Genomic DNA, 18,919 nt, shown 5'->3' with positions numbered 1-18,919 from the left:
CATACACTGTCAGATAAAATAGGGTTTGTGTCTCTGGAATAGTTTATAGAGATGGTTTAGACTGGGTTAAAATATCAAAGCAAGTAGGAAATAGTCATAGGTTGTTCCATAAATAAGCTGTGAATCAAAATTGACATCAGTTTAATTTTATTTCATAACCAACTAAGTATTTCAAATAAAACAAATATAACTAAAAACGTCTCCAGTTTTTGCTTTAATTTCACATTTCATACTTTGCACAATATTTACAAGGTACTCATTTTGATCGCTTCACAACTTGGCAACGATTCTGCCAGATGGTTAAATACACCAGAGAATTTCTGCTTTCGTTTTCCTCGTTTGAGATAGGAAGCAGTTTTCACACCCAATATAAATTCTAGATAAAAAGCATACACTCTGCTGCCTTCTCATGTTAAACATTAAGGATGACATACAAGCAAATATAGTGTTATTACAAAGTTAATGATCTCTTGAAATCTTACGTAGCTATACAATAACTGCTAAGTTTGTTAAAAACCAACTTACAATTGGATACCCTGCAAGTACTTGTTTCTTTTCCCCTTCCTTCCTTCCTCCTTCATTCCTTCCCTTCCTCCCTTTCTCCCTTCCTCCCTTTCTTCCTATCTTCCTTCCTGCTTTCTTCTTCAGGTGGACGGTATTAGAGAGCGTCTATCTGTAGACATCTACTATAGACATTATTAAGAATAACTGTCCTTGAAGAACAATGGAAAATGTAAGCTAAGTAAAAACAATAAAGAAAATACTATATGGAATCTTTTTTTTTTTTAATGGAGGTACTGGGGATTGAACCCTGGACCTTGTGCATGCTAGGCATGCACTCTACCACTGAGCTATACCCTCCCCCCATACAGAATTTTTTATTATGTAAAAATTATTACATTCATGAGCCATATTCAGACACTATTAGCTGGAACTGCAGCGCTGCAGAAACTATAATGAGAATACATTTTTCTTCACTGAAGATCCCAGCATTCAGCGAAAGCAGCAGCAATATAAGCTAAATATTCACTATATCAGAAACAAGCCACAGGTCTTTTGAGTAATAATCCTGTGAACTCATGTCCTTAAATGAACAAGGGTAGCCACAGGCATCTGGCCACTGAAGCTCTCTGGTACCCACACGGAGGATGTACCTTCCTTTAAGAGGGTGGCTGCCTGTGGAGGTGGACTCCTTAAATAACTGTCTGCACCGAGGACCATTTGGCATAGTTTAGCCATTATATGAAGACTCTTCACAGAATCTGAGGTTGAAATTCATAGAGAAGCAAACAAAAAATGACGACGGAGGAGCCAAACCAGGAAGGAGGATTCTTCATGGTCGTAACATCTATTTGACAACTTTCTCCCCACGGGCCCTTCCTTACTTGTCTGTGAAGTTACAGAAGATCCCGAGATAGCTTGCTAGATTTAAATGTAAGAAATAAAGTTTATTCTTTAAGAAATAAGCAAGCTCAATGTTCGTTTGTTTGCAGGTCAAATGAATTGGGTCTTCTGTTGTTTTTGTAACAGCAGAACCACAATGGTGAAGAAAAGTCAAATGAACATGTGAGTAAATCCAAGGATTTGGCCTTAATGATGTGGAGAACTATTCTTGGAAAAAGCACAAAAGGAGTCTAGAGGAAAAAATAAATGTCAAAATTGCAATATTCTGCAACACCTACTGAGTTCAGCTTCCTTTGCCTGATCCCTCACTTCTCGTAAATGAGTGGAATCAAGGAACTTTAGAATCTCCCCTGTTTTGTCAATTTGTATCCATATGATCCATTAAAAATCTAAGATTGTACAATAGCTCCCTTGTCTTTCTAAAGAAAGTGAAATTTAAATTTCTTAGGATGGAAAAAAAATTTTAAAGTAACAGCGATTTCTTCCCCCTTTATAGTCACACTGGACGATGAATGAGGATTACAAACCACAAATATCTAGAGTTCTCATTCTAGTCTAAAATATATATACTGCATCTGGCTGATTCTTAGGTTAGAATCACTATCTTTAATAATCCTCATGTTGAAAACAAACTATATAAACATATAACTATTTGGAAAGATGTATTTTGTGAGACAAAGACAACAATGTGTTCAAAGGAAATGTGTTTTACATTGTAATATCCAACTTGCACGTGCGTGTTTCAGCTTGGAAACTCATTAGTCGTCTGGGCCACATCCTCAAAATTCTGCTTAGCCGATTAGAAACAAGTGGAAAACGAAAGCATCCTACTCAGGAGTCTGGGAATGCCTTTATGATTGACTCGTAGGCGGGCGGGGGTGGTGTCGAAAGACCAATTCGAAGACTGTTACTGGACCAGTGGAAATCAGGACGGCCCAGACTGTGGGAAGTGTTGATGGTGGACGAGGTACGGGAAGAAGGGAAAGTCACCAGCTGACTCTCAGTTTCCACGGGAAGTGGTGGACTTTGCAGAAAGGGATGGAAAGTTGAGCCCCTGAAGCTTGATTTTCTAGGAAAGGAGTTTGCTTGTTCCAGGGAAGCTTGTCGCTGGAATGTGAGGCTGGCCAGGCTGAGGTTGCTTCGACGTTCACAGCCACTGTGGCGGTAAAATCCAGTCCTGTTCAGGCCGTGGGTGTAAGAAGACCGCGTTCGCCGGCTTGAGCTCCACTGGGAGATGGAGGCACTGGCTCTTCTTCGAGATAAACAAGTGAACAAAGCCCAAATAAGTCCTCCAATTACAAGTGCAATTGCCATGGACACTGTGAAGGACATTATGAGATCCTCTGAAACAAAGAGAACAAATAGGTAATTTGCAGATAGGTGTTCAACTAAATACACAGGCAACATACAAATGGTTAACGTTGGCATATGTAACCTAAACAGATTTTGGATGAGGGAAATAGAAGATGGTATTTGGTGGATATGAATCAATGAAGCTGGTGTGCTTCCATTTACCAAAGCAAAAGAATAAAGGATATAAAATAACGTTTTTTTAGCTGTATCATTCCGTATTGCTTAAACTATTTTAATATCTTTCAGAAATAAGTAATAAAAAAGTCTCATTTTTTGAAAAAGTCCATTCTTTAGCTCATAAATTTTTCTAAAGTTGCCAATAGTCCAAAGATGATTTCTTTTTGAGTCACAGTAGTAACTAACATGCCAAAAATTGATAAAGAATCTCATAGTCACACTGACTTTGCCTCTTCCTCTGTCTGCTTTTGTCCACCCATCTGCAGGCTGAATGATCCCTCACTTCCTGTGCTCATTCTGAGACAGGAAGTGCTGGGCTGGAACCATCTGGGGGGCTGACTGATTTATGTCAGATTTCCTGAACTTCTGGACTGTCACCTGTATCTGACTGATTGATACCATAACCTGTGCAGCCTATTGGGCTCTCTCTTGGTCCCCAAGCTTGTTCATGCTGTTATCACACCCTTGCTGTAATCATGAAATTCCTGTCCCCTGAATCTCCATAGACTCTCTGCTGTACGCCAGTATCCTCCAATTCACAAAATTTGTATTTGTTCAGATTTCCTATTGTAAGGAGGGAAAGATGCCTTTTCCAAATGGAAATTCTACCTTACTGCTTCTTCTTGTGAGCTCAAAACATATTCTTGAATAAAACTGGGTACAGAGTTCCTGCATTGAATGGAAAGACATTCTGGATATTCAAAGACCCCACCAGCCTTATCACCCACCACATTTCCTCACCCTCTACCCCAGGGTTTAACCCACAGCCTTGTTGATTTCCCCACTATCCCAAAGCCTGTCATTCTCTCTCAAATTCTGTGCATTTCCACATTTTTTTTCCAGATACCTAGATACAATTTTTAAATTTCTGTTTGGGAAATTCAGTATGTATTGAATTTTAAATGTAGTCAACCCAATCAGTGACTGTGACACAGGAAAGAACACCAGCAGAAAATCCATCAGGTTGATCCCAGCCCAAGTAACCAATCCATAGAATCGTGAGCTAAGTTAATGATTGTTTTAAGTCACTATGTGTTGGGGTGGATTGTTTCATAGCAAAAGCTAACTGATTCAGGATTCCTAACTCATCTCTATTCCTGACATACTGCATGGTTTTTATAAAATTTGTTTAGACTCATTGATTTTATTACTTTTTTCAAGTGAAGGATTTAGATTTTATGATTGCCAAAATTATTTCCAGTTTATTGTTTAATCTATGACAGTATATATAAAATCTATAATCCAGATATAACAAAGCAAACCAATATTAATTAGTACAAAATAATAGTCATTCCTCCTTAATTTTAGGATAGATTTTAGTGTCCTTTTACCTTATATTGTCACCTTTATCTCCTGTAGAAAGATTATATTTGTTATGTCCTATTTTCACAATTATCTTCACAAATGCTTATATCAAAATCTTCAAACAATTGTTTATATCAAATCTAAGCAATAAATCCTTTATCATAGGAAGAGGACTTCTGAAATACGAGATGGCTTATGACAGATCTTCTAGACCCAGCATTGTTCTTCCAAAACATCTCTCATCAAAATAATATTGATTCATAGCCTTAAAGTACAATCTCTTGAGACTAGAGTTTCACAGAGTTAGGCTTCATCTGGAAAAAGCAATAAATATAGTCAGAACCTAAAATTAGCCTTATTGGTAATATAGTAAAATTTCAAATTAACTTGTAACTATCAGTGCCCCCAAATATTTGGAACCTAAAAAAAGAATTATGGGAGATCTGGGTTGCCAAAGCAAAGAAACCATTTAAATTAGCATTTCCCAATGTTTCTTACAAAAAACAATAGAGAACAAGATGATCAAATAAAAATACACAAAAGTGTGCCTTCAGTATATGTGGAAGACAAAAAAAAAAATCCAAACTTCAAGTTACCTAGAAAATAAACAATGAAAAACAGAAACCAGTAAATTATATATCCCATGCTTCTCCCACAAGCCATCACAGAGATGAAGGGCAGTTCTGGAAATACTGCAAAAATAATGAGAAGTGTTCTGTCCCATGAGCACACTGATTACAGGAGAAGAAGGTTAAGAATCCAATCACAAAAGATCACATATTTTATGATTCTATTTACATTAAATGTCCAGAATCACTCTCTATATAGTGATTGTGTGCGGCTGGGGGTGAGGTGGGAGGGAATGGGCAGGACCTCCAATGGAAACAGGGTTTCTTTTTGAAGGACAAAATGTTCCTAGATTAGGTTGTGGTGATGGTCACACAATTCTGTGACTATAACAAAACCATTTAATTGTATGCTTTAAGTGGATGAGTTATATGGTCAGTAAACTACATCTCAATAAAGCTGTTTGAAAAAAGAAAGAAAAAGGCAGATGCTCTTTGGAAACTACACAATGAAGGAGAAAAGAGGCAAGACCAAGGGGGAACTTTACGATCCTTCAAAACAAAAGAAAAAAACAATCAAAGGACATACAATCCTTCCCCACCACCAACCTCTAAAAATAAAAATCAACCAGTAAAAACACCACACTTTGATACACTGAGCAAAAGATGAATCTAGAATGACTCCCAGGTTCTGGCGTGGGTTAGGGAGGGTGGTTTTCATATAACTCATCCACTTAAACATGCAATAATAATAGGAATTTGGGAAGCTGTAGTATGAATAGGAAAGAAATAACCTGGTCAGGAGAGATCCAAAGTCAGAAGAATGTAAAAATTATTCCAAAGCATCATACCATCTAATGTCCTAGAAGTAATGCCCTAAGAAGTAAGTAAGGTGGGTAGTGGTGATAAACTGAGGTTTAGAAGCTTTGGCTCCTCAGATCTAAATAACAACATTTTTTTCTAGCAGTAACTTATAATGTTTAGAAATTTGAGCATCTCCTTCCTTGCTTTTGCCATTTTATACAGTAATAGTTTTTTTTCTTCATTTTAATTTCTACGTTTTTGATTTACAATGTTGTATTAGTTTCTGGTGTACAGCATAGTGATTCAGTTATACATATATATTTATATATGTATATGTTCTTTTTCATATTCTTTTTCATTGCAGTTTACCACAAGCTATTGAATATGGTTCCCTGTGCTGTACAGTAGAGCTTTATTGTGTATCTGTTCTGTACATAGTAGTTTGTAGCAGCCAATCTCAAACTTCCAATTATGCAATAATAGTTTATCAAAGAATAGATTTGCTAGGGCAGATTTGAATCTGTATTATAATCATTAATATTAAACTTCCTTTAAGTTTTGTGTTGCTTATAATGGCTGCCTAAATTCTGATTTTCACTGAAAAATATTTTAATTGCTCTTAGAAGAGAACTAAATAAAAATCATGAACTACTCAAATACTTCATAAAACCAAGTCCTTTATCTTCGTTCCAAATAAGTATGTGAGTCCAGGCATTTTATTAATTTGGTTTTTTTGGTTAAGAAAATACTAATTTTACCTTATTTCAACGAGTTTTTGACAATTTTTGTTCTTGTCAAACATATTACACATAATTTGAATAATTTATTATTGTAAATTATTAAGTGATAAGTTGTCCCATGGAAGAGTTTATTCATTAAGTAGTTTATACTCCAGAGAATCCATAATTGATTACCGTGAAAAATACTTTAATCAAAGAATATGAATACTCACTCAGAAATTCTTTCTTCCTATTTAGAATAGAAAAATGAGAGATATACTATTGTCCATCTAACTGTTATTGTGCTTTTGAGTCAAAAAATAGTGCATTAGGTGGAGATCTAGATGGTAAACTGTAAACTCCCTCTAAATTTGAACTTCTATTATTCCAAGCTAGAAATACTTGACTAAAACTGTGATTAAGAAAACGTTGATGTTACAGGAATATAGTTTACAAAATGCAATTCTATTTTCATTTCATTATTTTGATAAATAATAATGCACATTTCTAATTTAATTAATTCAATTTATAGGTCTCAGACATCATTTTAAGTGTATTATATTGCTTAATTGTCAAACAACTAATTAGGGAAATGCTTTATTTCTTTGGTGTGTTGGAATATTTTCATATTTATCGAAAATGAAAGTGAAGAACTTAAAATACATTAAAAATGTACCTCTGTAATACCAGATTTGGAACAGAAATGTGTAGGGAAATTGTAGTAAAGCAGTACTATGTATTCTACAGTCATATTTCCCTGAGTCAACAGCTTCCACTGGAGAATTTTAAATACCAACAACTTCAGATAGAGAATCAGAGATGTAAGGTTTCAACTAAAATAAACTCTTAAAAATGCTTTACCTCAAACTCCTAATTTTATTGATATTGAAACAGAGTCTAAGGCTCATGTGGTAGAAATGACACTTGATTTGTTTTAAAAATTGAAGACTGACAACTAGCACTGGTCGGGGACTATTGCTTTCTTGCCTGTATGACATGAAATGAGATGACAAATACTCAGGTTTGCAAAGTGCATGACTTTGATTTGTGCATAAACCTATGTAGCCACTAGGGTCTGATTGAGGATCCTAATCTCTAAAGCTATAAGCAGATGTAATAGATGAGATTAAAGAGACATATTTACTTTATTTCAACTAAATGGAGATTAAAACCCAAAATCTTAAAATGGATTCAGTTCCCCAATAAAAGCATTTGAAGTTTACAGGTGTTTCTCTTAACGGTCTCAGTGCATATACCCTCTGAGCCTCTCCAACACAGTCTCTTCTGACCAATAAAATGTTCCAAACGGTTAATCTACAGCAAAAAGTAACATAAGGGTCATTTCAAGAAATAAAATTAGAAACTTTTAAAATGCAGATCAAGGGAAAATAATATCTTGTCTGTTGAAGTGATGGAGAAAATTTGCAAAGACAACCCAAACACATGGAGTGAGAAATATATTAATATGTCAGATGACTATCTGACTTCCAAAATATATTGTTCTGGTCTAAGAAAACAAGGATAAAATTCAAATTCCAGTAAACAAGATGCTAAAGAATATGTTCAACCACCAAAATCTTCTTCAATGACAAATTTAAGTTTTGTGAGTAAAAAATGACTTTGGTGGCACTAAAACTAGGACAATATTTCCAGGAGAGCAATTTGACAATAAATCTATTTTAAATAATTATTGTCTAAGGCTTGATAATATCTCTGACACTGTGAACATATTGTCTGCCCAAATTTGGGGGAAATGACAAGGTAATTATGACTCAAAATATCCTATTACTATCATCAACAGAAGACTATATAAAGGTAGAAATCTGAGAAGGATTAAATAATATATTTTAAATGTACATAAGAATCACATGTACATTATACATGTAATAATAAACGATTTAAATTCTGAATGAATATAAAGTAGGATAAGATGCAGCTATAGAAGTTATAAAAATGACATAAAAAAATCTTACTACTTATGACATGAATTTGCTTAATTCTTCTTGTTTGGTTGAGTGCAAATACCATGAAAATGAGTTCCTAACCCATAAAGTCGGTCAAATATCTTTTTTAGAAAACATTACAAAAATTCTTATCCCTTTGTTAGATGTGAAAATTTTTTTAATAGTTACAAATGATAATAATGACATAAGAATCTCTAAATCTTGCAGAAATATATGGTAAAAAATCTTACCTATCTTGTTAAGCTCCCTTAAATCCAAAAATGCAAAGATAAGTGTAGAAATACAGAAAAGCAATAAGAAATATCAAGTCATAATTATGGTACAGCCTATTCCTGAATGACCATGTAGAGATTCTTTTTATTTAACTAGAGTTAATGGTTTTTTCGACCCAAATTATAGAATCCAGAAAATATATCATGAATACTGCATCTATTGGCCATTCTGCTTTAAATTTTCACATATGTAATTCCGTTCCAGCAGATTTTTGACAATAAATTGTGGGAGCCCTCTTTTTTTTTTAGAAAAGAAAAATGTACTGTGAAAGAAAATGTACCTGAAAAATACATTGGCACGGATATTCCTTTTTATGAAGTCAATTTGCCTTCTTATTTCTCAACACTTAGGGGAGGAAAAAGGAGCTACAATTTTACTTCATATAATTCCAGTACAGTGCAACTAAAGAGATCAAATGATTGCTTTAAAAATGCAGATCTCCCTACACAAGAAAAAGGAACAATCTCTAACGTTAATAAGGTGTCATATCAATTAAGTGTTACTATCCTATTTAGTAACACGTGACGGAAGTCCTCAAGGAATAGTAGTTATTATTACCAATTTTTGTACAACTTTCTTGAGTCATTTGATCTTTCTTGGGCTATATATTAGGGTCATTATAGTGCCTTCCAATTCTAAGATTCTAATATTGAATCTAGTTTTCAGTAAATCTAATTAATCCATACCTACAATTCTGTCCGTTAGTATCAAAATTTAGTCGAGGTCACCACCTAGTGGCCTTGAGTTGAATCGTTCTGATACCTGAAAAGTGATTTTATCTTTGACAATAGAACATTGGTTAATTAAAAAAAAAAAAAAAACTCTTTGCAATTATAAGAATCCTTAAGTTCAGCTATTACTGAAATAGGCTACGCTGTTCTTGGTACCCAACTTAAAGTGTATAGGAGGATGGTTCAGACAATAAGATTTTGGCACAAAAACATTTTTAGGAAGAATATTTAAAGTTCAGAAAATGTTATTAACTACATAATTTAAACAAAGTATTTTCTATGTGTATCTCGTCTCCCAGAAAATCCTACTGCTCTGTTTTCAGAATATATCCAGAATTCAACTTCTCATTATCCACTTTGCCACCTCCCTGATCCAAGTCACCATCATCTGTGACCTGGGATGTTACAGTAGGGTTCTGTCTGGTTCCTGCTTCCCTCCTTGCTCCCTTTCCCACAGCTGCACTCAGTTCTCAACACAGTGGCCAGAGTGAGCCTTCGAAAGCGGTAGTCAAAACACATCACTCTTCTGCACTAAACCCTTAATTTCTCCCAAACTAAACGTAAACTCCCCCAAATGGCCCTGAAGTTCCAGCCTGACCTATTCCCAGTCACCTGTGCGCATCTCTACTCTTCCTCCAGCTCATCCTCTCCATCCACAGTGCCTTGTCTGCCATTCCTTAAACACATCCCATGTGCCCCTGACTTGGGGCCTTGCACTGGCTGTGCACCTACTCCTGAAATTCTCAACTCAGCCATCTGCCCTGGTGACTTCAGATCTTTGCTCACACCTTCTCACCGAGGCCTTCCCTGAACACCTTATTTCAATTTCATCCTGCTCCACCTCTGATGGCTGTCACTCTTGATTTTCTTTCCTCTTTCTAGATTACTGGAAACTAGACACTAAATTGTGGGACAAACAGCAAAAATCTGGGAGATCTGGGAGTGGTTCTGGCCAAAGGCAAAAGGCATTAAGTCACACTCTGAATGTAATTAGCCAACAGTATTGTTAGAGCAGAAGGTAAGTTCACTTATGTTCCATATGAACAAGGTAGATCATACCTTTCTGTCTATGACAAAACAACATGTATCAAACCACTGGGATGGAATATAAAATATGGATCAAAAGTATCTTTAAAAATCTGATTGAAGCCATCAGAGACCTACCAAAACCACTACTTGAGGGCGCAAATTCCAAAGAAATAAAATCTCTCATCACAGTAATCTGTAAAGAGAGGCAAAACTCTGGGTAGAATTCTGCAACCTCAGTAGGCTTGGAAAACAGGCGTTCAGGTGACACCAAGAAAGACAGACTCTGGGCGACATTCTAGACTCTGAGTTGAGCTTCCAAAGAGCTACTCTTACTACTGTTAAGAGTAATAGCAAAAGGGAAAAAAAAAGTAGAGAAGACCTCACACCGGCAGAAATACACTTGACCTTGAACAACACAGGTTTAAGCTGGGTGAGTCCACTTATAAGCAGATTTTTTTTTCAATAAATACCCGCTAGTGCTTTCCTCTGGGGATGATGTGACAGGGACTGACTAAGAAGTGTCATCAGGGAACTTTCTGGGCGGGTGATAATGTTCTGTATCTGGATTGAGGTTTGGATTACGTAGGTGTGTTATGTATTTGTCAAAATTCAGCAAATGCTCAGTTATGATCTGTGCACTTCATTTTTGTTCATTTTACACATTTTATTGTGTGTAAATTTGGCCCTAAAAGGAAAAAAATGACTATGAAAAATATTGAATTCCTGTTATTAATATACACGCTGAATTAATTAGGGGGAAGTGTATGGATACCTATAACTTACTTAGAATAAACTAATAGATTAGTAGATAAAAATGAGCATTATAAAATGTCAATAATAGAATCTAAGTGATAGAGATACAAATACTCACTGTAAAATTTTTCAAATTTTTCTGTATGTTTGAACATTTCATAATAAATTTTAGAAAAACAAATGAGACAGCATAAACAACTTTAAGGCAATACATTTAGAAATTTCTTAAAATGAGCAAATTCCCAGAAAACACAAACTGCCCTAAACTAATAGAAAAATCCATAGAAAATCTGAGTATTGTAATATTGTTAAAGGAACTGAGGGAGGGATAAATTAGGAGTTTGGGATTAACGTATACACACTACTGTATATACAGGAGATAACCAACAAAGGCCTACTGTACAGCACAGGGAACTAGACTCAATACTTGTAATAACCTATAGTAGAAAAGAGTCTTTTCTTTTATGTATTTTATATATTCTTTTAATATATATGTGTGTGTAATTGTCTCACTTTTCTGTACACCTGAAACTAACACAACATTGTAAATCAACTATACTTCAATTAAAAAATAAAAATTAATGAGTTCATCAGCTCTTCTTTTTTTAGATTCCACATATAAGTGGTATCATATGATATTTTTTCTTTCTCTTTCTGGCTTACTTCACTTAGAATGATGATCTCCAGGTCCATCCATGTTGCTGCAAATGGCATTATTTTATTCTTTTTCATGGCTGAGTAGTATTAAGACTTGCAAATATTAACTACCATATATAAAAACAGATAAGAAAAAGTCAAATTTCTTCTGTATATCACAAGGGAACTATATTCAATATTTTGTAATAATCTTTAATGAAAAAGTATATGAAAACATGTATATGTATGTATATGTATGACTGGGACATTATGCTGTATACCCAAGATTGATATTTTGTAACTGACTATTACATCAATTAAAAAAAGAAAGAAAGAAAGATATACTACACTTTCCTGTCTGATGGCTGTGCTATCTCAAAGGGTGAAATGATTGGAATCTATACCTGGAACTCATGTGGACCATTTAGTGATCATCTTCAGAAACATATTTTAAAATGCTCTCCTGTGGATTTTCCTTAAACTGATTGCAATTTTATTGAAAGTGGACTGATTTGGGAAATAAAAACTATTTATTCGGGAAAAAATTAAAAAATCAAAATAAAGTGTCATTTAAAACCTTTCTATTAAAAAAAACTACAGATAAATACACTGCTGAAATTTTTCAAACATTTAAACAATGAACAATGCCAATCTTACACAAACTTTTCCAGATAATAGAAGACATTTCCCAACCTGTTTTAGGAAGTCTGCGTAAACTTGATACAAAACCTGACAAGGCTATCACAAGAAAAGACTACTTACTACAGGCAAATTTCTCTCATTCACGTAGATGTAGAAATTCAGGACCCTACTGAAAAATACGTTCCTCTAAGTTCTACCTCAAACCTACTGAATCACAATCTCTGAGCATGGAGTTCAGTAAGAGATGAATTTTCAAACTTGTCTCTGTGGAATTGAGATGCAGCAGTTTTAAAGACAAGCATTTGTAAACACTTGTTTTTCAAACTTCCTAGATAACCAATATAAAGGAAGTAATAAGTAGGCTGTTAATATGAAATGATGCATAGATATCCAAGAGCTCTAAAAATACAAATTAAAGATATGCATTTGAAATAGAGTCAGTCTTTGTTTACTATTTGAGAAGAGGGAAAGTAAAGAACCTCATTGGGGTGTATGCCCAGCCCATAAACCTTTTCCCTCCTTGACTTCTCCAGAAACATCTTACTCCCATCAGGAGTAGAGCCCAAAGTGATATAGTTTTCTACAAGTTAAGGAATCAACTTTTCAGCTGTTAACCAAAGTTTTCTCCCCTTGACAGCACTTAACTGCCCAAGAAATCCATGAACAGCTCTCCATCTCTTCAGTTATCTTGGAGAGGATTAGGGCTGTTATCAAGGATACACAGAAAAAGGAAACATTGATGTTGAGAATGACTAACAAGACTATTAAATGTATAGAATAGATGATTGTCTTGAAAACCAATTGTTTTAAGGTGACCATTAGACATTTGAGAGATGACAATGGTTTTGTTGTTTTTTGATGTTTATTGTAGTTTCAAAATACTAAGAGCCTAAAGGACTCAGGAACATCACTTTTTGCTATAATAAACAATACTTGGAAAAATAAACTTTGGGCTAGGAGTCATGCCTATGTCGACTTGGGCTGCTATATAAAATACTATAGATTGGTGACTTAAACAACAGATACTTATTTCTCACAGTTCTGGGGCCTAAGAGGTCCAAGATCCAGGTGCCGGCATGGTCAGGTTCTGGTAAGAGCCCAGGTCCTAGCCTCAGTGCATGCACACGGGCAGATGGAGAGAGAGCAGTATCTCTTCCTCTTCTTATAGGGCCATTAACCCCATTATGGGCACTTTCATCCTCTAGTTTTACCCAAATTACCTCTCAAAGGCCCCATCTCCAAATGACACTGCATTTGGGGTTAAGACTTCAACATATGACTTGGGGGTGGGATGGGCATAAGCATTCAATGCATAAGTCAATTTTCAGAAGCAGTGTGAAAAGAGAAGTTTTGGAGAGAGAAGAAGAGCTATAAAGTATGTGACCAGTAAGTGCTCTGGAAAAGGGGCCATCACTCCATCTCTGATATACAGCCCAACCTCAAGAGGCACCCATAGCCCAGGGTTATGGAAGATCGATCATTCAACATTGTTTTGTGCCACTGAGACAGATGGAAAAGTATGTGAATACGGGTCAGTAGACCAGAAAGGGCGTACAGAAAGGAAAAACCATGCCATTACATATGTTGCATGGACCATGTAAGCCAAATTGTACTGTAAGAGCCCCCAGCAGCGGAGTCAAGAAGAAAGGACAATGCCCCTAAAGCAGATAAGAAATACCCATCAGCAGAGTCAGCGGAGATCAGAACCTGATCAAGAAACAATGACCTTCTCCTTCCAATACTCTTGATAATATATAGCTTCCACCCCAACCACACCCTATTTCCAACTTTAGAGGAAAGTCCTAAGGAAGAGAAAAGTGGGGAGACATGAAGTAACTAAATTGAAAATAGTTATGCTAAATCAGGTGAAACTTTTTACATTGACATTCAAAACTATAAATCAGCAAATAACATTATTTCGTTCTTTTTTATGGCCAAGTAGTATTCCACTGTGTGTAACATATATAATACATATATCCTCTTTATCCAATATTCTGTCGATGGACATTTAGGTTCCTTCCGTGTCTTGGCTAAAACTAACACAACATTGTAAATTGACTATACTTCAATTAAAAAATTAAAAATAAAAAACTACACAAATCTGCCTCAAACCATTCACTTCTCCACAAATAAGACTTGTGTGTTTTTACTTCTGCACATTTGCTGACCACATTTCTCCTGAACTCCCTGAAATTCTCCAACTATACCTTATTTATCTCACCAACACCTGACACATTGCCTAGTATGTAAGGAGTGGTCAGTCAATGCTTCTGATTAAATTAATGGGCTGGATAGATAAATGAATGAATGAATGAGTTAATAATAAGTGAATGTAGGAAAACTGAATGATTAAAATTTCCTTACTGGAAGTATCTCCCTATTTGAACCTTATCTGATTTATAGGAATTTTTTTCTAAGAAGAATTAGGAACCATATCGTCCATATTTGATTTTTTTAACTAATAACAATCATGGTCATTTTACCATATACTATCTTGTATTATTTCATAACAACATAAGCATACATTTGCATATGTATGGACACAAAATCTCCTCCAATAGTATAATCTTCTTGTGGACAGACATAGTTTTGGTGAGGATTAAATAAGGTGAATAAATAAAAGTTCCTAAACCAATAACTTTCCTAATTTTTCACAATGCTAGCCAAAAGAGAGAAAATGCATAAGAAGGCAAAAATATAACCAAACAGTCTTCTATTTAGGACTTTAAATACCAAGAGACTAACCAAAGCTTGGAGACACTTGTCTACTATTTCATTAAAGCAGAGTGCAGCAAACTTTCACAGGTTATATTCCTGCTGTTTCCATGAGGGATGTTTATAGGGATGGGAAATGCATTCAAGAAAGCAAAAGTAAGAAATGCAAGGTGTGGCCTTCAGCTGTGTTGTCACTCTCAGGCCAATTTTATTGCCAACCATTGCACCAGTTACTGCAATGCTTGTGCAAAATGTAATGTTTCCGTGGGGGATTACCAAGAAAATTCAAGCTATCGTTATTGGTAATAACCTGGTGTCATTATCTTATTTTTCAACATTCATCAAAGCAAATCAGGAAAATTATATTTGGAAAGCAAATTTTTATGCAGCCTTAGTCTGGGAAATTTGTATGGTTCGATGTACAAGTTTTGCTTTTCTAAACTGTTCTTTGTCTATTCTCTGAATTCAAAATGCCAAGCAGACAATTGATTTCAGAAGTAATAAACAATGTATCACACTACATTTACAAGATTTTCAAATAATATCTTTGTGATGACAGTGATCAAGATAGATAACAATTTAGATACAAAAAGAAATAAAAATGTAAAAGATCAGCATTTATATTTTAGAAAAATTTTGCATCATATATTCACATATACATTTTTTGCACTTTGAACTTAATATTTTTTACCCCAAAGGAAATAATGTGATTTTTTAATATATTTTCCCCATGCCATCAAACATTATAACATTATATCTGCTCAACATATTTGTTTGGCTTTGTTAATGCTTATCGATATAACACTCCCCTTCCTGGTTTTCATTATTTCCATCTATTTTCCATTGTATTCACACTGTAAGATAAAGAAACCCTAGGAACTGTCTTTGGAACAATAAGTTTGAATTCCTTAGTAAGCATAGATTTCTATATTTAAAAAAAATTAAGATTGGTAAATAGACTCCAATTAAATATTGTCATTCATTTGGGTTTATTTTATGATGGCTATCCATGTTTTAGTTAGTGGATAATGATTTTTTTCCTTCAGTCCTTAATTAAACCTGCAATTTAACTTTGAACGATCTGAAAAAGATAAATTTGGCTTTGACAGATTATTTTTTGCAGTAAGAGTTACTTTGTTTTTGAATAATTTATACAGTTACTTGATTTTGCAGTGATGAGTTTGGTGTAAACACTCTAACACACTAGCTGTTTTTCAGCCTGTGTTTAGTATAATCACTTTCTCTGTAAAAGAGGACAGCAAACAGTATTGTAACAAACACATATAATTAAGACTCTCACAATTCAAAGGCTTATTGTCTATTGGTGTCTACCTAGAATAACTTAATACCAAAGCCACTCTTTACAATGTGCAGGTATAGTTTATTTTCTGCTTCTTAATTTTTATAATAATTATATTAGGATGTTTACTCATGTCTCTTATTTTCAGGCTTGAAGCAAACATAAATGGTTGATGGTAAAAGGAATTAGTTAACTCCCTTCGTGCACATTCTTTGATGGCGGACCACCAGGTAAGGTGGTTAGGGGCAGGCAGCACGGCTGCTCACTGGTCACCTGATAGTTCCCAAAATGTCCCTTGGAATCACAACAGAAAAGCTGAAATAGTTCTCAGAGACTAAAACCTTGTTCTAGATCAATCAGTCAGGCTATCCATCTCTTCACAAACTCCGTTTTCTCCTTTGAAGTTTTTCTTTTCTGAATTTAATTCAACTTGCCCCCTTTATTTTTAAAATTTCCCTGAACCCAAAAATACATGTCAATTTTACATCCAAGCCTTTCTGCCTCTTAAATCTAGCCTTGAAAGTCTGGTGGTTTTGACCTCAACGCCGTCCTGCTGCTCAGACTTGTCTAGAAGCTGCAAGCTGCCTCTGAATTCAGCCAAAAAGAATTTTTGTAGCGTTCTTTTTACCCCCAGGATAGGCTTTCTTTGTAATGTTACATGTGATGTTATTTCCACTTAACATTTTCTAATACAATTTTTTCCTCTGACTTCATTATATGATTTCTTATTTTATCTATGTCATCACACTCTTCCAGTACGGATTTGTAGTTTGGATTCACTTTGGAAATCTAAACATTGTATAACATTGACAATGCAAGTTAAAATAATCTCTATGGCAATTCTGATGTTCATTAAGTAAGGTACATATCTATATAACCTTAAGACAAACAAAACTTAATTTTCCAACAAAATCTACTTCCATTCCAAACAGCAATTACTTTCACCTCTTTTCTCACTTTTATTCTTATTATTTTCTAATTATATTTCATAACATCAGCCAAACTCTATACTTGTTGCCCAGATTCTTCTGGAATCACTTCGTAGCCCACCTTACAGACATTTCATCCGAACAAATTTTTTTTTGCAATATATCTATGAAAGCTTTAGGTAATCAATTTACAGTAAACAAAATGTCTCTGAGATTTCCAATATTTTAATAACATACAGTACATACCTTTGCATTTTAATTTCAAATTTAAAGTAGTTAAAGAATATCTTACCCCAAAAGTTTTCTGGCCATGGACTCCCTAAACTTGTTGTGTTATTAGCCATAATATCCACAAGGAATAGGAGAGGGAGAAGAAAACAAGAAAGAAAGAAAAGCCAGTATGTCCAAAAGAAGCACTTTGAATTCTATGTCTTTGTGGTTCAGAGAGAGAAAAATAATTTTCACACCACCCCTCATATACTTGTGTTTGCAGAAAAGGAAATAAGTGTATCATGTTTCCTGCTTTTATACTCAAATTAGCAACTGTTTTCCTTATCTTGGAATTCCACATGGTTCCTGAGACACAAAACAATTTCCTTCTCGTCATTTCCTCGGCTATGTTGCTAAATGCCCTCCTTTCCACTGTCTCCAAACTGCTTTGGGGATTAGAGGTTCCCTGTCTTGTTCTTTCCTCATCTCCTACAGAGGTACAGAGGAAGATTTCTGACTCTCAGCTACAGCACTTTGGCCTAAATTTATATAGACTAAAGAAATAGACTACTTTCCCAGGTTTGAAATCTGTATTTATAGAGTAAGTTAGGAGGGAAAATTCTTCAGAAATCCATATTCTCTTCCAGTACAATTAATTTTATCTACTACCTATTCTTTATAAATCTCAGTTACTTACTAAAATTCTTAACAACTCTTGGTCTATTTAGTATATTAATTTTGAAAAGTTATTTCTTTAATTTATAAATATTAATCTGTATGTCATTTTGTATTTAATTTTTTATTACAATTGATAGGTAAATATGAGAAAAATCAGTTTCTACGCTGAAGGGTCCTATTGAAAAGCAAAAAGGGGAAACGTTAATGCCAACATTCAGTTCCAACAGAGGTTAAGGGCTATCATCAGGAGTACATTGATCACAGTGATTTTTGTCTGCATGGAGAAGTGATGACCTTGGTACTGAGTATAACAGTATGAAAACAATTACAGCAAGTGGAGAAAGGGTAATAAGGTAGAAAGAACAACATAAACAGAGGAGAAGAATCATTACAATTCACACTGTGGGTATTCGGGTGTGACTATAGTGGAAAGTGTGGACATAGGAAAGAATTACATGAGACTGTTCAGGAAATATGTAGGTTAGTTAAAATTTCAAGAGTCTTTGTCTGCAAGCTTTATTAGCTCAGACTGGATCCTCTGAGCACTGGGAAGCCATTGAAAGTAGGAGTAACAGTGCCAGAACGTAATTAATGACTGCATTAAACTGCATTCAGGGATCTGGTTTCCTCAATCTTTGATTAACTCTAACATTAACTCTTATGTAACTTGCATTCACCTTAATTGTCATCACAGTATGATTTAGCGTGAGCAATAAGCATCTTTATGAAGT

The 18,919-nt window shown here is 34.8% G+C and overlaps 1 protein-coding gene across 1 annotated transcript; it reads right to left on the bottom strand.

Moving 5' to 3' along the window:
• Window positions 1-201: 201 nt before the first annotated feature.
• Window positions 202-17,765, bottom strand: MYCT1 (MYC target 1). Its single transcript, XM_006197797.4, has 2 exons — window positions 17,593-17,765; window positions 202-2,747 (listed from the first exon to the last, which is right to left on the bottom strand). Exons 1-2 carry the CDS (start codon window positions 17,642-17,644, stop codon window positions 2,236-2,238), a joined length of 564 nt encoding a protein of 187 aa, XP_006197859.2. The 5' UTR covers window positions 17,645-17,765; the 3' UTR covers window positions 202-2,235.
• Window positions 17,766-18,919: the final 1,154 nt, after the last annotated feature.

Source organism: Vicugna pacos, chromosome 8 (assembly GCF_048564905.1).
Source record: "Vicugna pacos chromosome 8, VicPac4, whole genome shotgun sequence".
Taxonomy (NCBI): Eukaryota; Metazoa; Chordata; class Mammalia; order Artiodactyla; family Camelidae; genus Vicugna; species Vicugna pacos.
Note: the sequence above shows the minus strand (reverse complement) of the source record. Positions and strands in the feature narration are given on the sequence as shown.

What these genes read in the sequence shown, in the direction of transcription:
- MYCT1 (XM_006197797.4), bottom strand. Translation starts at nt 17,644, where the DNA reads ATGGCTAATAACACAACAAGTTTAGGGAGTCCATGGCCAGAAAACTTT. An exon ending in ATGGCCAGAAAACTTTTGGG is followed by an intron (nt 2,748 to 17,592) that starts GTAAGATATTCT and finishes TCTTTGTTTCAG; the next exon opens with AGGATCTCATAATGTCCTTC.